Raw genomic sequence first — 23125 nt, forward strand, 5'->3', positions numbered from 1 at the left:
TAGAGAAACACACCCTGAGTATGTGCCAAGCCCAAGGCAAACCAGAATGAAACTGAAATTAGAGAATGAAACAAACGTAAGCACATCCTGAAGGGCCCTGCATATATATATATATATAGCAAACCCTAAACATCGTACAGCATCCATTGCCTTCCTCTTCTGTGATTGCTCAGACGATATATTTTTGATTTAGAAGACCTACTTACCTTTACATCTGAGACAAACCCTAAACATCGTGCAGCATCCATTGCCTTCCTCTTCTGTGATTGCTCAGAAAATATATTTTTGATTTAGAAGACCTACTTACCTTTACATCTGAGACAAACACACTAACATGTTTCCCAGTAGTTCCTGCATCTAATTAGCACAATATAAATAACATGCTACTCATTCACTGCTTCAGAAGACATTTTATAAAAGAGTCACACAAAAAAAACCATTTTATTTATCAGAATTGTCAATGCCTCGTGACAATTTAGGGGAGGGATCATCCCATTACAGGACAAAAAAAAAAAACATAACCAATTACAAAACATCTGCAAACTTTTAACTGCAATCATCACGCTGTTGCTAGGATACAAGGCAAGGGCAAAAGAGTATAATAATTCAATGAACACTCCTAGGGCAACAATGAATAAGCACTGAAGTTTAGCTGCTGCCGACAACATCCATCTCAAGCATGCCAGCCAGACCCACTTCTCTTCACACACTCACTCTTGATAAAAACCATCAGATTTTGCTGAGAGGAACAACATGTGAATATTCAAAATAGGACAGATTAAATGTTTATCCCAACCCCCCCTCCAAAAAAAAAACCCTTTTGAGATCCAGTCATTAGATAAGAAATGCAAGAAGGTTCCTGAAAACAGATGACACACACACCAGACAATCATACAGAGAGATCCTGACACCGGTAGATACTGATATATAAGTGTAGGTCAAAGCGTTCTGGTCTCATCCTCTGAGAGCCATTATTAGCGGCTGTGTCATCCGGTGTCTGAACTGAGTACAGATATAGGGCTACTGTACAACGGTTTTATTTGGATAAACAAATGTGAACCTTTATGTATACAGGTGTCTAAATGCTGCCAGATCCACACTACACAATCATTTCCAGCTGCCTTGCATACTCGATGACTTGTTGGGCCAGTTCTGTGGAGGGGATGTTCACTTCCTCTGTCTTTTGGTGCTGGGTACTGAACGAGTAGTATCCATCAGGACTCTGGGTCCATCCTCTCTGCAGAGCACAAAAAGCATATTAATATCCATTCATCAAATAACATTAAGATTAAACAATGTGCGATTATTGATAAATCATCTGATCGCGGTTATTTGATCTAATATGCAATTGCTGCAATAACTGTGCAGTTAAGTTTCACATTTTGTGAAAAAAAAAAAAAAGTGCAATGAAAGTGCTTAAAGGGATAGTTCACTTTGAAATTAAATTTTGGTATGTTTTAGCTTACCTCAAGGCCATCCAAGATGTAGGCGTCTTTTTTTCCGCAGTAGTTTAAATTTTGATATTTTTAGGTCAAACCGTTCTTGTCTGTCAGTCATATAATGCAGGTCTATGGTCACTGTCTCAAAGAGCAAGCACAGAGTCCAAATTAAACAATTCCCCATCGTCCAAATTAAACAATTCCCCATCGTCCAAATTAAACAATTCCCCATCGTAAGTACACATTGATGGCCTAAGACACGAAACGAGCGGTTTGTGTGAGAAAACGAACCTTATTTATATTGTTTTGACCTCTTATACACAGCCACGTCCAAGTGATCTGATCTGAGGGCGCAGTATAGATATATATACACTAGATGTCGCCTTAAAGACATTCGTTCCAATGAACTAGAGTTCTCAACGGGTCGGGTCGGCCCGACAAACCCGACGGGACCCGCGGGTTCGGGTCGAAAATATAATCAAATGACTCGGGTCGGGTCGGACCTCGGGCTTAATCTTTTCCGCTCAGTAAAAAAAAAAAAAAAAAACATTTATTAATTATCGCTGCTGGTCACCGTAAAGAAAGTCTGGCTGCTGCGTGTAACGTGCATCATGGAGAGGGGCGGGGGCAGACCTGACGCCGCTGCGTGCACGCCTTTAGCCTGGAGAAGAAGATGGAGTTGGTGAGAAGTAAACTTGCCGCAGGTGAATTCACCGTCGCTACTACAGCCTATTTATATATTTAAAGTGTATTGTTTCAGTTGTTTGTATTGTTTGTATTGTTAAAAGGCGTGAACATTAAAGGTTGATTTGAATTCCCGTCTGCTGGTTATGATTATAGCAGACGGGAATAAAATAGTGTAGCCTATGAGAGAAAAAAAAAAACCGACGCGGCGTCGGGCCGCGGGTCGGGTTCGGGCAGATAATTCATGTTTATGTGTCGGGTTACATCGGGTCCGGGCTTTAAAAGCCACGGGCCGGGTCGGGTCGGGTTGTAATTTTCAGGCCCGTTGAGAACTCTACAATGAACTGCCATAGACAAGGCGACATCTAGTGTATATATATCTGTGCACCAGTCTGCGTACACGTCACACACCAGGAAGCGCGCGCGCCCTCAGATCACTTGGACGTGGCTGTGTATAAGAGGTCAAAACGATATAAATAAGGTTTGTTTTCTCACACAAACCGCTCGTTTCGTGTCTTAGGCCATCAATGTGTACTTAAGATGGGGAATTGTTTAATTTGGACGATGGGGAATTGTTTAATTTGGACTCTGTGCATGCTCTTTGAGACAGTGACCATAGACCTGCATTATACGACTGACAGACAAGAACGGTTTGACCTAAAAATATCAAAATTTAAACTACTGCGGAAAAAAAGACACCTACATCTTGGATGCCCTTGAAGTAAGCTAAAACATACCAAAATTTAATTTCAAAGTGAACTATCCCTTTAACATTTTTTCCATTATATGCGTGATAGTGGAGTCAAGCCCCATTCGCACCGCTAGCAACAAAGCAACATGATCCCATTCGTTTTCAATGGAGCGCTGGCGACAGTGACCGTTGGCGTGTCAAGCGACGGGAGTCACGTTTAACAGTTTGGGGAGACCCTATTACGAGCGAGGACCCGACTTGTCATGACACAGGAAAGACATGGCGGTTCCGGAGCGATTTCACTGTAACCACATACATTGATATAATGATGCTTGGAAAAGAATCACACTACATAAATGAACATTTTAGCACTGCTGCAGTTCGTTTTACAGATTCTCCTGCATTCTGTTGATTATTAGGGACAAGAAAATGTATTACTTTTATGATTAGTCATTTTGAACAGTATGAGCGATTTTAATTCGTCGATTGATCGATCGTTAATCTAGTTAATGACTTGTTAACTACTTTAATGCACTGAGCACCGCTGGAACACTCTCTAACAGCTGAATGCTACTTATATTTTTATTATTAATTATTTTACGTCTAATTCCTAGTCAAATAATGATATCTTAGTTTTATATTTAAAAAAAAACAAGTCGCTGGCAGTGTGAACGGGGAACATAATCCAGGGAGTAAAGAATATAAAACAAATTGTTATAAAGTACACAAGATATGTCCTCCTTCACAAGAAATAAGGCGGGTTGGTGGGTTTAATGTATAATATTACAAATAATTGATAAATACATGTTAAATATTATAAATTTTCAAAGCATTAAAGTAAAAAATATGGGCCTGTTCTATAATCATTTGTATTATTATATTATATACAATTCCAAGTAAAATATACATGCATTAGACTTGCGGTGTGTTCACACTTGTAGTTCGATTCGCTTGATCCAGAGCAAAAAAAACAACAAAAAAAACATTTAGTCCTGGTCAAATTAGCGTTTACATTGGCATTTTTAACATCGAACTTAAAGATACCGAACCTAAAGACATAGGGTTATATTCATAACCTGATTGGTGGGCTTTTATTACGTATATTTTGTGATGGAACTTCCAAACATCCAAAACAAAGCTGTGTTCAGGGCTAAATGCACTTGTTGCATGTGCATAGTCTACATATGATGGTATTTTAATTGTGAAGAGCTTATAAAATGTGTAACGAAGTCAAAACAGCAGCAGGTCACACACACACACAAACTGATCTGCTGCGAGGAGACGTGGTTCTGACGCCTGTACCGAACTGTGATGGGCAACATCGCGACTATGACGAGTAAAAACAGGTATGCTTGAGCATTCTGTCCTTTTTAGGGTCGCATCATGTCCTGGTTTTGATTAGTTTACATGTCTTTGGTCCGTGATTCGTTTATATTTCATTCGAACCGCACCAGAGTTCGTTTGGAAGCAGACCGAGACCCATCTTTTCAGGGTCTCAGTCCGCTTGTTTGGTGCGCTCCAGGGTTCAGACGGCAGACTTCCAGGGCTGTAAATCAACCAAAGAAAATCTTGGTCGACTGAAGTCCAGACATTTTCTACTAAAAATCGACTAAAAATGGCGTTAGGAAAAAAAGCGTTAAATTAATTAGCTGCGCACTGTACGCAGTCCTTGGTAGCCTTGTTGCCCGCCTAAATGAATTATAAATAAACATAAAAAACTAGTAAGTTATTTGCAGTAGGCTATATAACCTAATTATTTTGCACTGAAATGAGTCTGACACACGAGTCTGTCGGCTCTGACAGCGTTGCATCACGTGCACCTGCGCAATATCATAGCCTATGATTTCCGAAACTAGTGATATATCATCACAAGCACTTTTGAGGAATATGCAACATAATTTAGACAATTGTTTCTGTCATATGTATTATAATAACTGACAGACACTATCATTTCAGCCGCTCTGTGCAGCTCAGCTTCGCGGCTGAGACACAAATAGACTATTAACTTTTTAAAAAATGCTGCCACACTGCCGATGTCTTTGTTGACATGGTAGAAGAGGACTGACTGACTATGAATTAAACGCTCTCACAATTAAATAATATTCAGCAAACCTTCTAGTAGCCTACTTTCTTCAATCTGTCTCTCTTCTCCGGTGGGTTGGGCTAATCCAAAAGAAGTGAAAACAAGGGGGGTGTTCTGAAGACAGACTGTTACCCGAAAACAGGGGTGCTCTGAAGACACCCCCATTAGCAATTAGTGCTTTCCACCTGATGAAATGAACACGTCAACGCAGCAAAACTAATGAAATGAACGCGGCAAAACTGGTGAACGCGGCAAAAAATCGACCAATCAGAATTTTGGTCGAGCCAGAACGCATCGACCAAATAATCAACTTATCGACTGGGAGATTACAGCCCTACAGAGTTCACACGTTCAAATGGACCGCACTAACAGAGCGATCACACCATAGTTTGTTTTAATCAAACCAAACATGCCAAGTAATGCAAGTGACAAACCGAACAGAATTAAATCGTTAATTGCAATCATTTGTATGACAATTAATTCTCAGCACAAAATTCATGATCGTGACATGGCAACATTTGACAAACACATTGAACACTTACTTTCTTCGCATATTCAGTCATCTTTTTTGGAGAGGAAAAGAAAAGCACCCGCGTGGCCTCATTGAACTGAATCTGTTCATATGCTTTCTCTATACAGCCTGCAATCTCATCTCTACAAACAAAACACAACATATTTAAATGACCAAACGATCCGAAACATGGTTCATCACCAACATTTAGCTATTAAGACTAAGAAAACCCTACCGAATGGTATCAAGAAGAATGTCAATGAAGAAGGTGTAGCTCTCAGCAGGGATGTTTCCTTTGGCGAGGAAGACCTTGTTGTAACTGCCTTCCATCAGATACTGAAATGAAGAAGCAAAAAAGTAGGAAACAGACACTGACAAATGCATTCAATATAAGTGACGAGTAAAAGTGTCCCACACCTGCTCTAATGAAACTGGGTGTCTGATGTAGACATTGGTCTGGATGTCTTTTGCGCTCAGTCTTTCCAGCTCTGTGTGGAACTCAGACACTCTGTTCTGAGAGAGCAGGAAGAGCAAGTTGAGACCCAGTAACTGGTGTCTGTAGGCCGACTCGGGCAGCTCCTCCCTGAGACATTGAAGAAGAGAGGAAAGTGTAACAGGAGCAAACAATTCAGGGTAAATCGTGCTGAAACGTCCGAATGTCAATTTATTCTCGAGAGAAATACAGAATGCAGTACATGTTCGTTGTATGTGTAATGTATATGAAGAGTTCAGATGAAAAAGCCTCTAAGTGCCATCTGAAATTTTCTTCTAGAATGATAATTTTTATCAAGCTTGTATATTAAAGTTCAATAATTTCACTTAAATGGCAAAGCAAATGACCTATTAATTGTCATTTGAGTGAAATTACTGAACTTAAATATACAAGCTTTAGAAAAATTATCATTCTAGAAGAAAATTTCAGACGGCACTTAGAGGCTTTTGCATCTGAACTCTTCATATATAAATATTTACAATATACACGTGATGACCTGCTACAGTTGCCCACAATATGTCTTTAATCTACCTTTTAAATGTGGCATTTTGTACACTTGGTACCAACATACAGGATATAGGCAAGATGCGGTTTCAGCATGACTGCTGTCAGCACATATAAAAATTTTAATTGCCCTATAATTTGCTTACCCTCAAGCAATCCTAGGTGGATATGACTTTCTTCTTTCAGCTGAACAGTCAGAGTTATATTAAATAATATTCTGGCTCTTCCCAACTTTGTAATGGCATTGAACAGTGCCCAAACTTTTGAAGATCCAAAAAGCATATTCATCCATCATTAAAGTAATCCATATGACTCCAGTGAGTTAATAAATGCCTTCTGAAGCAAAGCGATGAGTTTTTGTAAGAAAAATACCGATATCTAAAACTTTATAAACTGTAATCACTATCTCACCTAAGCTTACGTCATACATGAGGTCAGAGGTCACCCCTCATAAACACACGGCAGTTGCCGGAAGCCAGTGATTATAGTCTATAAAGTTTTAGATATGGATATTTTTCCTACTAAAACCCATCGCTTCACTTCAGAAGGCATTTATTGAAAGAAAAAAGTAATATATGCCTAGGATGGCTTGAGAGTGAGTAAATTATGGGATAATTTTCATTACTGGGTGAACTATTCCTTCAAGTGATAGTGAGCAAATAGAAGATGTAAGACCAAAAAATGTCATTACTTGTAATCAAAGTAATAACACTTAAGCTGAGCCATGTAGCGTTCAAAGGAGGGGATGTCTTTCTTCAGGATGCTCCACAGTGCTCCGATCTCCAAAACATCTCCTGTGAAGAAAAAAAAGAAAAGAATAAAGATTAATAAATGACTGAAGCAATTAAAATAGATATATAATTTCTGCTAAAAACAATAAATACTCACTGGCAAGGATAAGTTGCTGTTTGGTTAGTTTGGTCCCAGTAGTCGGTAGAAAGTTCAATTCCAACAGGGATATCTACCAAAATAATAATAATAAAATAATCCACCGCAACATAATGAGAATAATTTAAAATAAACAAGGCAGACATATAATAAGAGATTATATTAATAAACGATTAATGACGATATAGTAGGAATTATCAATTGAGGGTCTTTATTTTTCTTCATTATTCAACACGTTAAAAAATAAGTTTCCCGAGGAAATGTAATTTGAAACATAAGTAATAAAAAACATTATATAAATTAATTAACAGTTCACGACAAACGCTGTCATTGTGTTTCACTACTGTATGAATTCGCTGTCTGCTAAGTTAGCTAACTTGCTACTTTGGCGAGGAACAAACCCAAAGCCACAATACAGCTCACAAAAATGGCAACTGTACTTTATCACATAAATAAACTAAAACACACGCATAACGTGTTTGTCAATAAGTTGAATGGGAATCGACTGGACCGATCTAGATAGCAGCACTAGAGCTAACTGCTCATCACACTACAAGCACAGCTCATTTCTGCAGTTTAAGAGTAATGTTACCCGTCCATATCATCGGGCGTACCTTTAGCTTGCTCAGGATCTCGCCACATTTGTTAAGATTTGGATTCTTTTTATTCCACTCGGCTTTCAGCGTTTCATACAGTCCCGCAGTCTCTTTCAACACAGACGCCATGGTGATTCTGCAAAAACGTACGACACCGGTCAGTCAGAATACGGCAGTACGCTGTCGTAAAGAATGTTGGTGCTACCATGGAAACCAGGAAACGCGGACGGGTGATACCGTTGAAGTTTGTCTGAAGAATATAGTTCTAGAAATATATAGTTTTCCATAATAAAATCTGATAACCTTAACTATTAAGTAAATACTTTTATACTGAGGTCTACACCAACTGGCTGCATCACATTATAGAACTGCTTGTAACTGTTGTGTACTTTGTAAAGAAAAGGTTACACTTTATTACATTGTAATTAATCATACACTTAAGTACTGAGTTATATTAATAAACAACATGCACTTACTCTATCCTCCTGGGACCCAGGAACAGACTTGTGTCCTCTGTAGTGGACATTATATTTTAGTGAATTTCTCTGACACCTGAATTTAGTATTTTTTCCATGTCATTACATTGTTTAGAGAGAAAAAAAAAAAAACTAATGGGATGAAAATTTTTTTGACAAAATATATTTTATTAATATGTTATGTTATGTCCTCTGTAGTGGACACCAGAACTCGATTGTTTAAAAAAAAAAAAAAAGGGACAATGGGAGTTTTTTTTATTCACCAATTAAATATTAAGTTTCAGGATTTTGTTTAACCAAAGATGATTCTTAACGATGTTATGAAAGATATAACTAAATGAATTGATATACCATTTTACTTTATGCAATATGTGTGTAAAATAGCCATAAATGGGCAGTGCCATTCAATACAATGCATCTATACACTGTATCTAATATGCATATTAATGTGTTCTTGAGGCAACATGTAATGAAAAAAGAAGTGTAATAATGGGAGTAATAATTGGCAACATTTTCCTAATAATATCTAATATTTCATAGGAATATTGATGTATAATATCTTTCCATATTCATTTATTGTCTCCCAAAAATGCCTGATAAACATGCTTTAAGTCTCTACATCGGACATGTATGAAATCAATGCCCTGTTTCGTAACAGAAAGTAACATATTGATTAGAAACACCATAACATTTTCCTGACATGTTGATTTATGACAAACAAATTGAAAATTAGTCAGATTTTAATGCTAATTTCAAAATATTATCATATTTCCATTAGAGTGCTACATTTGATCACTATTAATCTCAGTCATTTTAAAAGACCAAGGAGAAGTTGTTGTCACGGTGAAACCTCCAACATTTGGTCTCTCTGAAAAGCCCTGAATGTGCTCTTTACAGGACATTAAAACTATGACATATAACTATCCCAGTTAAAGGGATCGTTCACCAAAAATGAACCAAAAGTTTTAAGTTGTTCCAAACCTGTTTGAGTTTCTTTCTTCTGTTGAACATAAAATCAGACATTTTGAAGAATGTTGGTAACCAGACAGTGATTTTGGGTGAACTATCCCTTTAGTTTAAAGTGTAGTTGGGGGGGGGGGGGGGGGGGGGTCATAAAGTGATGCATCTGCGCCCTCTGCTGGACACTAGTGCAGTAGTTCATTACTAGAACCTGAAATAATGAAGGGGCGCAGACAGGTTCATCTCGACTGAATATTTGTAATAACCTATCGATACAATGTCATGAGAATTATCGCGTTACTGCTCCGATCGGTTATGTCATTGCTGAAAGAAGACGTCTCTATTGACTGTGGGGCATGCGCAGTTGAAAGGAGACAAAGAGGAAGGAGTGGGTGGCGGATGAAATCTATTCATTGCGATATTTTTGTCACACCAGTGAAGCGCTGGGACACCCGTAAAGGTCCAAGCCACACCCTTTAATGTAAGAAATATTCCAGCACAACTTCAAATGCGACCAATCAATGGGGGTAAACAATATGGAAGACCACGCCCCTTATACATACTTCATAAAAATGCCTTTTTTTGTGTGTGAGGGGGCAAATGGTTAATTTTAGCCTTTATTACAAAGAAGCCAACCCTCCACTGTTATGCTTGAGATCGCACCACCCCTTATTTGTGATGTTTAACAAACAGGGCCAATCACAGCCACCAGTGTTTCATCAAAACAGACTCCTTTGTCATAAAAACATCCGGACCCAAGGTGAAGCTGTACAGACAACTGCCTGTTTGTTATTGTGGAGGGAGCCATCCTCCAACTTAGTCCCATCTAACTGTTGTGGGACAATGTGTTTCTTGGGGAGGAAGATTAACAGTTTTATTCATGTAAAAAAATAATAATATAAAAATAATAACTGGATATGAAATTAAAATGGTAATCTTAATGTTGTTCAAGTTAAGGTTAAATTTCATTCTCATTGAACGTTACATCTTATCTAATCTGTAGCCTGTGTTTACAACCTTGAAACAAGATAATGTATTTCCGTTTAACGCAATCAATATATTTCCGTGTTACAGTGAAATTGATACACAAATAAAGTATTATATCGTGCCGATGTAAAATGGCAATTATACCGCAATATTAAGAGCAACAATAATAGTGTGGTGTTGTTTATTAATCAGGCGATCGTGTCGGGCCTCTGTTTCCTGCTTGTGAGAGCTGTGCTTGGGTCCTGACGCGGAGCCCGTGCAGGGCCGTACTGGAGACCCCGCGCCGCCTGCACCTCTATCGTCTCGGGTGAGTTTGATACAATGTAGCAATTTCTCTTTAATTCTCAATAACTATTGCAACGCTGCAACATTCGCATGCAGACCTCAGCTCTTCCCGCTTCATTTAGCCGGCCCGTTGCACAGGTCGGTTAATAGGTTGAGTTTACAGCGAATTCCCAAGCATACCCCCTTGATCCTGGAGTATTCCAACATAAACTCATATTTAGCTGGGATAAAGATAGGCTACGCAATTGCATCAATTGGAGTTCGAACACAAAATATTCAACAATCATGTGCACTGGCAACAGTGAATGCGCTCGTACGGCAGAAATACTACGTGTTTACAGTCAGTTGTTGTCAGATTTGTTCGTATTGCGTCTGTAAACGCACATATAACAGCTAGGAAGCTAGCTAGCCACAGCTAGCTGAATCTGCTGCAGAACGAGCGTTAAAAAGCGAATTAAATGCGCTCTGTGTTGGTAAACATATAAAATGGTCGCAAATAAAAGTATCTGCACCAGTGGGAATGTCGACGGAGTTATTACATCTTTGCAAATGAGCAAAATAACCGCCGTGTCCTGCAGGTCCAGAGTGTCCATTCACGTCTCCGGTGTTGTTCTGATGCGAGACCCTCTCAAAATGACCTAGAACAAATCTCTGACAGAAGAAGCTTTCGCAGATATTTGTTAATGATGGTATGTGTGCTACTCGCACTGTGTGTTTGCCCCCAACAAACATTAGTGGCGTCCCCGCCTACCTCATCTTCATTTTGTGGTTTTGATTTGTTTAGCTCGAGACTGTGAACATGAACAGGCCAGCGACTCACCAAAGTCTGACACTTAAGTGAAAATAGGTGTTTGTAACTCTTTAAATCGTGATATTTGACACTCGGTCTCGGTGGTGTTTTTCTGTGTGAGGTGATGCGCGCGCTTTTTCCCATCAGCTCTCGCGCCTCAGATTGTGCACGAAAGTTCAGCTGCTGCCTTCAAAAGACGTGAAAGCGTTCACTCTTTTGTTTTTTTGTTTTGTGTGTGTAATTGTTCTTCCTTAAAGCCTCAGAATGCGTCAGATTTTGATTATAGTTTGGTATTATCGACAATGAATGTGTATTCGAGCATTAAACGATCCATATAGTGTTTTAATGATTGAAGTCAATTCACCAGAAAAGTATACCGTAATGATGGGTTAACATTAACATTGGGGGGGTTTGGACACGTGACGCGCACTGATAAAAGATTTACCTGGCGACACTTTAGTCTGCTTTTAATATTATTTGCATTTGTCAACAGCGTGATTTATCCTCTTAAGATTGAAATTGATAGCGTCTGAAATGGTGTAGTTCATAAACGTTTTAATAATGCTGACTGATGTTCTACTTTATTTTCACTAATGGTTGATTCAAATAAGAAATTGACTCCTTATAAATGCACCCACATTTCACTAGTAAGGAAGTACTTGCTTGAAGATTTGCTTTTGAGGTATGTGTAAGGTTTAGCAGAGTTGCATAAGTGTTAATGTTTATGCACTTTTTTTGTACAGTTGACATGGATGATGAAGATGGCAGGTGCTTGCTAGATGTAATTTGGTAAGTTGTTACACCAAAAATGGCATAACTGTGTTGAAGTCTGAATGTTGGATGTAGTGTAGCTGAATAACATCTTTCTTGTTGTACAGTGACCCGGAAGCACTCAATGATTTTCTTCATGGATCAGAAACACAAGTGAGTACTTTGCGGGATAACCTAGATGCATCACACACAAAAAACAGCACACTCACCCAGCAAGATTTCCCACAAACTTTTCCGGGTTATTTTTACATTTCTTCCCCCTAAATCGGTTGTCCAGCTCAATGATCTTTTCTTTAATTTCAATCCTGTTTTTTCCCCTCTTTGGTTAATTCTTAAATATGAAATACTAATCTAATTTTCCTCTCTTTTGACTCCTGTTTTCTTTCTTGTTTGCTTGGCCTTTTAACTTGGTTATGCCTGCATTTTGTTCTGGTTGATTGGTGCACTGTCCTCACTTTGCTCTTCCCTTGCCTTTCCCTCTTTGTCTGCCTATTTGCCCTTTGTGCATCTGCTCTGTCGCTTTCACACGCCTGTCTGTGTGCTGTGGTGATTTCTGCCTGTCCTATACCTGGGTATATCTGTCTGTAGCTGGACACTGATGACCTTTTGGATGGCTCAAGTGACCCGTCCAGCTCGTTCTTCTCCAGCACTGGGGTGAGTGATATCCCCCATTTGCGCCAACCTCCTGTCTCCATCCTTTTTTGTAGCACGTGCTCCTCAGCCCCACCATCCCAAACAGATGCATCGTGCACCAGACCTGCATCTACAGCAGTCAGTCCCAAAGGCCTACCACCATCCCAGATCCATCCATGCCATCTTATTCTTGCATCATTCTGAATGTGTGGCTAGGTCGAAGGGCTAACATTGGTCTTTTTGTCTTTTCCAGGGCCACATTCCTGAGGTCCAACCACAGGTTCAGCTGTCAACAAATGAGCCAGGCCTTCCAAGAGTCAGCGTTGATTTGGACTTCCTGGAGGATGATGACATCTTGGGGGGATCGCCGGGAGGAGACAATGGAAGCAATGGTGTTGGGGCAAATAATGAGCCCTGTGACATTTTGCAGCAGAGTCTGGCAGAGGCTAACATCACAGAGCAGAGCCTTCAAGAGGCCGATGCTGATCTTGACCTTAGTTCCTTTGGGTTAACTGGCCTTACACAGGTGGTCCAACCGCTGCCTGATGCTGGGCTGTCTGGAGTGGGCATTGGAGGTGCTACTCAGATTTTTTCAAACCAAGGCACCCCTACCGCACCCTCAAATGCCACCCCAGACATGCTCGGCTCAGTCCTGGCACATCCAGGCCTGCAGCTTCCCCAGGTCATGAACAAGGCTATCAGCGTCCAGCCATTCGTACAGCAAGTCGGGCTTGGAAATGTAACCCTTCAGTCCATTTCAAGCCTTCAGGCCTTACCGAATGGCAGTCAGTCCGGACCATTGGGCATTGGACAAATTCAAGTTGTGGGCCAACCCACTGTAATGACTATAAATTCATCTGGGCAGCAGATTTTGACGAAAACCATGGGTGGCTACCAACTGCATCAACCTGGGCCTGAGGCAGCAAGCGCTGGAACGCAGGCTGGGCTTGGAGGCTCTGTTTTGAGTTCAGGAGGTGGACTTTTAATTCAAGGGGGCAAGGCCACTCTTGGGTCCCCTGCCTTAAATGGGCCAGCTGTCAGCTTAAGCAACACAAATACCAACAACAGTGCAACTACAATGGCCACTGCTGGTGGCATTGTGGGTTTCGGTAATGCCTCTCTGGGTGCAGGAATTGGATCTCAAACCCAGTCTCAAGGCCAAATCATGCAGAATGTCATCATCCAGCGAACGCCAACGCCAATCCAGCCCAAACCTCCTCAAGGGGGTTCCATCCAACCCAAAATCTTCAAGCAACACCAACAGCTTCCTGCCCCACACAACTTGCCAAATGATGCTAATAAGGCTCTGGGGGTGCAGCAAATCCCAGTGTCAGCTGGTCAGAATGTAACGTTCCTCCCTGGGAAGCCTGTCTCAAATGTAGTCTTGAGCACACAGGCTGCATCACAAGGCACGCAGTTTTCTCAAGCGCTCTTAAGGCAACAAGGCCCCCAAACGTCAGGCAAACCGCTCAGTGTTCACTTGTTAAACCAACAGGGAAGCATTGTCATTCCCTCGCAGACTGTCCTGCAGGGCCAAAACCACCAGTTCCTCTTACCAGGGCTTCAGGCAGGAGGTCAGATCCTGACTCAGCATCCCGGGGGTCACATCATTACCAGTCAGGGGCCTGGGGGACAGATAATTGCTAATCAGATCTTGACAGCCAATCAGAACATCAACCTGAGTCAGGTGTTGGCCTCACAGGGTCACCCTGGTGCCGCCCATATTCTCTCTGGACACATCCAGCTCCAGCCCGGTCAGATGTTCCAAATGCCGGTGTCATTGGCGCAAACGCAGACACAAGCCCATCCGGTAACGGGCCACGTTCAAACGGTCATCCAGGGCATGCCTATACAGAATTCCCTGTCCATGGAGAGCCTTAGCCCAGCAGTCAGTTTGCAGACGCTGGAGCAGTCTGGTGGCATCCCCAATAACGGTAGCAGTGGATCGACAGCCATGGCACCATGCCAGCCAGGAGAGGGAATCACAGTATTGGGCGGCTCTACGGACCCCGCTGCTCACCCAGCACAGACCCAGCCCTCAATTCTCACGGTTCAGGCGACTGCACCGGTTTCAGTAGCAGCTTCGGTTCCTTCCGCTTCATCTCCATCCCCCACTATGGCCACATCGACGCCCTCAATGGTGGGTTTGGGTTCCCAGGCCCAGCACAGCCCAGGAAAGGTGTTCACGTCACCTGGTTCCAGCATGATCCTTAGTCAGGAGTCTCTTCAAATGTTCCTGCAGCAGGTCAGTGTGCCCTCTTTAAACCTTATCTGCTGTTTGTAAACTGTGTCCCTTAGCTAATAAGCTAACATAACAGCATTTGATCCCCAAGCTGACCTCTGACCAGATTGGATAATTGTGTTACCTCTCCCATTCCTGAACTGATAAATGTACCCATGTTAGGACCAACAGCAGCAAGCAGGAAAAGACCCACCTGCTTCTGTGGGTGTACCTGCGTCTGTTATCGTCAGCGGCAGCAGTTCTGGTGCCGCCCCTTCAGGCCATGACAACTTGTTAGCTGAGACTCGGCAGAGGCAGAGTCCCAGCCCCTCCCTTGGCCCCGCCCACATGGCAACAGTGGTTAACAAGGTAGATGAGCTCATGCTCTGCACTAAGCCCCACCCACTTGTTGCTGCCACTGCTGCGTATTGGACCACTGTCTCCCAGCAGATCTCCCTCTCTTTCTGTCCCATTGTCTTTCTACTGTCATTGCTCAGACTTGGATGCTTTTATTTGTTCCTTCACTCATTTTCACTCTTGTTTTTGCCTGTTTTCATCATTCTTTCTGCATTCTGCACCTTTCACGAATGTTATCTGTTTTTGTTATTGTTACTGTAATGGGATTATAATTTCTTTTGTCCATTAGTTATTTAGTACTATTATTGCATGCTATACCTCCCCCCCATAATATATTTGTTTTCCGCTGTTTATTTGCACAATAATTTTTTAACAGGAAGCTTGCTGAACTAAATTGACACTAATTGGGATATGGGTTGATGCCAAAAAACAGTGCAGTTGTTGCTTTTCAAATGGTGTCACATGCAATAATAAAACTCTAGAGACCTTATTTTTTGGTTGTGTGTTTGCATCATCTTTGTGCATCTTCCCATGAGCATGTCATGATGGAGCAATAGCTCTTTCTATTAGTTTCCCTGTTGTAAATCTTTGCCACTCACTCTACCATTCATTTTAACATTCAGACTACTCACTACTTCTGCTCCTCACTTTCGGTAACTGCTGTTTTTAACCTCAATCAGCCCTCCCTCCCCCCCACCACCACCCAGCACCCCCAAGAGAAATTAAACTAATTCCCTTCAAGATCACTTTCAAAGATTTGATCTTGATCACTTGCTCGCTGCCCTGAATTACCTTTGCCCTCTACCAGCAAATCTGTTTTGGTTTATTTAGACTTGTACTTTTTTTTTTTTCTTGTCTATTCTCTGTGAACCAATTTTTGTTCTTTGCAAAAATTATGTCCTCATGTCAGTTGTCCTCCCTTCCTGTTTGAAACCGTGCCTGATGTACAGTTTAGATATTTTGTCAGCAGTCTTTGTAAAAACTTTGAAAAGATTTTTCCTTTCTATTTCTTCATGCTATTATATTATCCAACTTGTATTTGTTTGTTGCTTGTTGCTATTTGGTGTTTTTGCACCTCATATTTTTATTTTTATTTTATTTATTTATTTGCACTGTAGGTATGTTTGCAAGTTAGTCATTGTTTTAGTGATGCACTGGAATACATTTCTTGGTCGAAACTGAAAACCAGATAAAGTTTTGTTTTTCTTATGCTCTGTACCATTTGCATATATTGAAAATGATTGTGAAACTGAAGTATAAAGCGGTTATGCAAGAAACTTGTTATGGATAGTCTCATCATTAGGAGATTAGTCGATAAACTGGCTAAATTAAATGGCAAACAGAATGAATTATAAAGCCGTCTAGAGCTCACTGATGTTGTCATTTAGTAATGTGACTTGTAGAATATATATATGTTTACATGTTGTTGCTGTGGTTTCATTTTTATATTGCTATTGAAATGATTTTATTGAAAACATGTTTGTGAACAAGCTGTTAATTTCTGTTAAAAAAGCTGTTAAAAAATGAAAGATTTCAGTGCATCCCTAAAAATTTAATTTCCCAAAATGATTCATTAAAAAATATGAACTGGCTGATTATTGATAATTTTCTCTCCTCCTCCTCTTTCATCCACAGACTATAAAGATCCAAAGCGCATCCCCTTCTCAACATGTGGTCACCCCTACACCAACACCCACTCTGTCTGACAGCCCTCAACCTGCTCAAGTGTCTCCCCTCACCCTCGGGCAACAGATCCAGTCTCCTCACCAGCACCAGCAGTCTCGGCCTCCGTCGCAGCCCCAGCCTCAGTCTCAAGCGCAGACTCCCTCACGCTCCTGCACACCTTCCTCTTTACCGCCTCTCTTCATCATACACAATCAGATCGGAGGTTCTCCACAACCACCACAGCCAGCTCCTCCACATCAGCAACAGCAGCCTCAGCAAATACAAGTGCAGCTCCAGCCTCAAGTTCTTCCTCAGACTCTGCCTCAGCCTACCACCCTGCAGCCAGACATACCTCCTTCCTCCTGCTCCCCGAAGCCTCCACAACCACTTCCCGCGCAATTCCAGTTCCAGCCTGCCGTGAGCTCGTCTCCAGCTGCAGTGGTGAAACAGCAGGTGACTGTGGTGCCGGGGCTGACTGCAGAACAGCAGCATCACCTACAGCTGATCAGTGCGCAGCTGCAGACCATGTCATCCATCACACAGCCCTCTCCTCAACAAAAGCAGCTTTTGGAAAAACTTCACCAGGTATTGCATCATCACTATATATTTTGTTCTAACTGGTTATGACACAAGTTTGCACCAAAATATAAAAAAAACACTGCCACTTCTGACAATATTTTTGATGATTTCAGAGTTATATAGAGCAAGGCTTTGTTGACATTCGCGTGTCACTGTGGGCAGGGCTACTTTGGAAAAAATGAGGGGAAAAACAAATAGCCATCAAACTCTATGGTCTAAATTATTGTTATGTAGGCCTAAAACTCCAAATGTCCCTTTCAAATCTCCATAATTGTTATTTTTTATCAACTCTGATAAGATGATTGTCTATTTGCTTGTGATATATACAGGTCCAGCAAAACATTCTTCTCCAGGCTAAGCAGCAAGCTCAGGCACAAGTCCAGGCCTCTCAGCAACAGGCCTCAAACCAGTTCAGCAAAATGCCAGATCCGCCTTCAGTCCAAGTTGCAACTTCAGCGGCCAGTGGCACCATCCAAGCACCAGTCCAGTCCCTTCTGCAGCAGAAGTCTGTGCTTGTCAAGTCCTCTACTACAGGTGGGCATCCCATATTTCTATCCTTTTAAAAGGTTTACTTTAAAATAATTCTAAGTTGACAAAGCATTGTCTTAACCTCAGGTGCAAATGACACTCCAGTATTTTCTGCTGTGTCTGCTGGGGCTACAGTGAACCAGGGAGTCACGACTCCAAATCTTGCACAGGCTGTTCAGGTGAGTGAAATGTAGTTGATAGTATTTTTACTGTAGTTTGCAGCTGGACCATTAACCTTTTCAGATATATTAACTTTACTCACTGGAGACTGATCATTTTGAATGCATTCTGACTCTGGTTTGCAGGCAAAGCCAGGAGTCATAAGTTCAGTTGGTGGGCTAACTCTGGGTAAAGCTGGTTTGCAGATTCAGGTTTTAGGTGCTGGACTCTCTCAAATGCCTGCACCTCTACCACCCGCTCCTCAAACACAGGTAAGGTTCAAAACCACATTGCATAAGACTGTTATAATAAACTGAACTGGATGGTGTCATATTTATGATAAATTATTGTATATAATTTATCTATTTGATATAACATTTTGTCTTTTCACAGACGTCATTAAAAAGGCCCTTTAGTATGGAACCAAGCAAAGAGGCTAGGTAATCTATTCATTTACAGAGTGTAAATTGCAAACATGTTATTCGTAAAAATCTAAAATTAAACCTATAAATGAAGTGACATGCTAGTTATACAATTATTATTATTTTTTATTTTTTTTTAAAGATCAGCAGTTCTCCTACTCATGTGCTCATGTATCTGTTTGTAGGATGCTAGAACAGCTGCGAAAACAGCAAGGCTCAGTTCTCCATCCTGACTACAGCTCTCCTTTCCACTCATTTGAGGACACACTTCATCGACTGCTGCCATACCACCTGTATCAAGGCATGGCTTCGTCCACGGGAGACTACCGCAAAGGTAAACACTCATACAACTGTGTGAACCTCTACAGACCTGTAGTGTAATTGTGTGGCACCCTCTTCGGGGCCAGTGTTTAACTCTTTCATAACTCTGGGTTCTCTGTCCAGTGGATGATGAATTTGAGAATGTCTCAAGCCAACTCTTGAAGCGCACACAAGCAATGCTGGATAAATATCGTCATTTGCTTTTTGAGGAATCAAAGGTATCATTTAAATCTCACTCACTTGACCTCTCTTTATGTCTGAAGCTTCTGAGCCCTGAATTCATTGGTATCTTGTGTGTTTGTTATTTTGAGCAGAGGCTGGGTCCCTCTGCAGAGATGGTTATGATTGACCGGATGTTCATTCAAGAGGAGAAGGTTGCTCTGAGTCAGGACAGGGTTCTGGCCAAGGAGAAACCAGGTAATGACCAAGGTTAAAGTTGCCATGAAATTACTTTATGAGCATTGTCTTTTTTCCTGTTTATTATTTATGTGCTATTGGTAGTGTATGTTCTGATGTTGCGGTATGTTGAACGTGATTTCACCAAGTACCACATGTTCCTGGATCAACATCTTTGTTGATCCTGGAACAACTTTCCAATCAACCAATCAGATTTGAGGGACAAGTTTACAGTTTATGTCAAGTTTACGCTTACAACCAGGATGAGGTCTTTCAACATCAGTGTTATTCACCTATCATTTCCCTCTGATTTTAGGGAAAAGTTATGGGTATGGTTAGGTTTAGGGGTAGGGATAGGGTAAGGACTACATTTTGGGACAGGAATGTTATTCCAGGATCAACAAAATATGTTGATCCAGGAACATGTCTTACTTGGCAAAATCACGGTGACCATTGTGGTATTAAATCACTTTAATCTCTTACTTTTTGCAGAAGAATTTGTGGCCAATTCCTGTTTGCTGGACAGCAGTGCAGCGAGGCCTGTAAAGGTGGAGCTGAGTTCTGTAAGAATCACTTCATCATCATCAGCAGCAGCAGCAGCAGTTGCAGGTCCACCTGCACCAGCCGCACTTGCTCTGGCTCCAGCCGCAGCAGTTGCCCCTGCTCCAACCACAATCCCTGCACCTACTCCAGCTGCTGCCCCCACTCCTGTTTCTGCCCCAGCGCCCTTCCCTCCTACCAAGCTGGTGATCAAGCAAGGTGGAGGGGGAGCATCAGTATCCTGGTCCACCAGTTCAACCCCTACACCTGCTCCTGTGGTCCGGTCATCTGTGGAGCCAGTCGCACCAAGCGCCTCCTTCAGCCGCACTCCGTCCTCCCGCCCTGCTGATGACGACGATGACGTCGCGCTTCCCCAACGGACCAGCAAACCGCCCATGAAGACCTACGAGGCACGCCGGCGAATAGGTTTGAAGCTGAAGATCAAACAGGAGGCGGGGCTTAGTAAGGTGGTTCACAACACTGCCTTAGATCCGGTCCACTCCCAATCCCAACTCACGCCACAACTACCGACCCCTGAGCAGCCGCAGAAAGTCAAACCACATGTAACCCCACCCACCACTGTCATTAGAACTCCACCCCCAACTTCTCACCCCACCCCCTCCTCCACAGTCACTACAGTAACAACACACACAGGTTCTGCCTCCAGTAGTGCAACTTCCTGTAGTGGGGCAAAGCCCTCATTTTCCTCCTCCTGGTCTTCATCGTCCCCTTCCACGTCTTCGGCGCAGATGAATGGCACTCTGGAACACCACGAGGTAGGCGGGGCCAAGCGGATCCCAGCGTCCACAGCAACTCCTTCACTAACCACTTGCCGGCTCCCACTACGAAAGACGTACCGTGAAAACATCAGTCCACGTCACAGGCCGGGAGTACCAGGAGGAGGTGGAGATACGCTGCCCATTCTGCCAACAGGACCCCCTCTTACCTCTTCCCCCCAGCCACAAGGCTCTTCCCCTCAACCTGAACGGACTGTGATAGCCAGTGTTAAACTAGAAAGGCAGGGTGGACATGGGCGGTCTCACTCCCACACAGAGTCGCAGAGCCTCACAGCGGTGGAGGACGTCCTCTACCGTGGCATCAAAAACGCGTACCAACACCACCGAGAGTTCTCAGACAAAGAGGATGAGGACGAGGCAGAGGAAGGTGGTGGTCTGGGGCGGTTGAAGGCCATAGGGAGCAAATACCGAGAGGGAGGAAGGGGCACCTTCAGGATGGATCAACATGCCCCTGGCCCGCCTTCTCCCGGAGAGTCTTCCTGCACAAGAGACTCCTCACTTCCTGCCAAACGCTGTAAGTCAGACTCTCCGGACATGGACAATGCAAGCTTCTCCAGCGGTAGCCCGCCACCGGACGACTCGTTGAATGAGCACCTGCAGTGTGCCATAGACAGTATACTGAACCTCCAACAGGGCCCTCCTGGACATGGAGGCTCAGGGAGAGGGGCTTTAGGGAGGGTTCATGGGGCAAACCTGCCTAACCAGCACCAAACCCATCCTTCCTACAGACAGTCCATGCCTCCTCTCTCCACACCTCCGTCATCCACCCCCATGTCCCAGCATCCACAGGTAGGGGGCAGAGGACAGAATGGAAATCTGGTTTCACAGACGCACAGTAGATAACAGCCCCTTTAGCTGAAGTTGACTGAAAGACTGAAAAGCAGGATGTCAATGGATGGGGGAAGCAAACGGAGACACTTTTCCCATGTTCAGCTGTGTTTGCTTTGTTTGTCTGTGGTTTGTGCTGATGAAATGTGTTCTTTTGGTTTACATATGGCCCTTTAAGTGTACTTTCTAAAGTATAAAAAGTGCACTTTGATATGATTTTCAAAATTTTGTCCCTTTTTGTTTTTTCCTGGGACGGTTCCTACGTGGGTTCCCCAATTTAAAGATTTCTCGACTTGTGAGAGACGAAAAATATATCACCATTCATTTAATAAATAATGTTTGTAATTACCGTGACGTATGCAGATTGCAGGAACTTTTTAAGTGATATCATGAAAATTGTCATATCAAATGGTAGTTAATTTGTTTATTTTTTGAGAGACCAATGAATCACTTCTCCCTTTGTTAGAATGGTCCCCCCTACCATGTAATTATATTTTTAGGAACTGGTGATCACTGCATAGAAGCTCATTAATGCATATTAGTATAGTGCTCTGTCTCCCCGAAGACTTGAATTCAGGTTTTGGTTATCTAACTACAGGAATTAACAATGAAGCATTCACAAACCGAAAAGTCACCAGAACTGTAAGAAATCTGTTGACCTTTAAAGCATTCCAGCATCAAGAGCACATTTAAAAATCAAACATACAATAACAGCACAGCAAACTTGGGTGATCCTTCTAATAATTTTTTTTTTGGGGGGGGGGGGGGGGGGGGTATTATTACAAGCTTGAAAAACAAGTCATTTTTGCATCTCTGAAGTGCAGACACAAAGCCTCCCTCATTCATGCTTTTGTTTTTTCTCTTCGTAGGCATATGTATGTTCAGACACTCGTACACATTTAAGATAGAATCACTGAAAGATCTTTGAACCGTTCAGAAGCAAACACAGCGAAAGCAGTGACATGGAAAAAAGAACAATAATAATGTAAAGAGAAAAAAGAAAATAGAAGAACTGTAAGAATTTGAAGTATAGTACTACAGATTAATTTTGTATTGTATTTATTGTGTATAATGACACTTTTTAAAAAAAAAACTGTACATTTAGTAAAACTGTAAATTAAACCTTGCTTCTTTTATGAAACAATCACACCTTTTGTTTGCCATGTGACTTGGTTGTTTTTGAGACTGAGTGTATTTGACTTCATCGTGTACATGTAATGATCTTACTGGCCAGTAGGTGGCATTGGTTAATCGGGTCTGAGTCAGAAAGGAGCAACAGAGTGCAACATAGATGATCTGCCATGTGTCTCAAATGTGGTCTTTCATGCCATCATCAAGGGTCACGTGAGCGTCTGCTCTGCAAACATCTCTAAATCAAACAAAAAAGTCATAATAGAATATGCTGCCCCATGGTGAAGCATCCGCTGAAAGACGAGCAGTGCCACACCCTCATGTTTGCAGGCAGTACTTTATGTAAATGAATGACTCTCCCTATAAAATGCTTGACTCCACCTTAGCATG

The 23125-nt window shown here is 42.0% G+C and overlaps 2 protein-coding genes across 5 annotated transcripts; one reads left to right on the forward strand and one right to left on the reverse strand.

The window, feature by feature from the left end:
- Window positions 1–422: 422 nt before the first annotated feature.
- psmd8 (proteasome 26S subunit, non-ATPase 8) lies at window positions 423–8104 on the reverse strand. Its single transcript, XM_081372649.1, has 7 exons — window positions 7908–8104; window positions 7294–7366; window positions 7097–7199; window positions 5826–5991; window positions 5644–5744; window positions 5440–5551; window positions 423–1237 (listed from the first exon to the last, which is right to left on the reverse strand). The coding sequence occupies exons 1-7, from the start codon at window positions 8016–8018 to the stop codon at window positions 1100–1102; spliced, it is 804 nt and encodes a 267-aa protein (XP_081228775.1). The 5' UTR covers window positions 8019–8104; the 3' UTR covers window positions 423–1099.
- Window positions 8105–10556: 2452 nt separating this feature from the next.
- On the forward strand, window positions 10557–22748 carry bicra (BRD4 interacting chromatin remodeling complex associated protein). 4 transcript variants are annotated; one of them, XM_081372650.1, is made up of 15 exons: window positions 10561–10619; window positions 12131–12176; window positions 12266–12311; window positions 12747–12812; window positions 13045–15036; window positions 15196–15381; window positions 17005–17619; window positions 17943–18147; window positions 18229–18320; window positions 18447–18572; window positions 18694–18740; window positions 18908–19056; window positions 19167–19261; window positions 19355–19460; window positions 19932–22748. In XM_081372650.1, the coding sequence occupies exons 2-15, from the start codon at window positions 12136–12138 to the stop codon at window positions 21617–21619; spliced, it is 5454 nt and encodes a 1817-aa protein (XP_081228776.1). In that variant the 5' UTR covers window positions 10561–10619; window positions 12131–12135; the 3' UTR covers window positions 21620–22748. The 4 variants fall into 4 exon arrangements, with proteins under 4 accessions (XP_081228778.1, XP_081228776.1, XP_081228777.1 ...); XM_081372651.1 differs by having other exon boundaries at window positions 19358–19460; XM_081372652.1 differs by lacking the exon at window positions 12747–12812 and having other exon boundaries at window positions 10557–10619.
- Window positions 22749–23125: the final 377 nt, after the last annotated feature.

This window comes from Scardinius erythrophthalmus (assembly GCF_964197995.2).
Source record: "Scardinius erythrophthalmus genome assembly, chromosome: 8".
Taxonomy (NCBI): Eukaryota; Metazoa; Chordata; class Actinopteri; order Cypriniformes; family Leuciscidae; genus Scardinius; species Scardinius erythrophthalmus.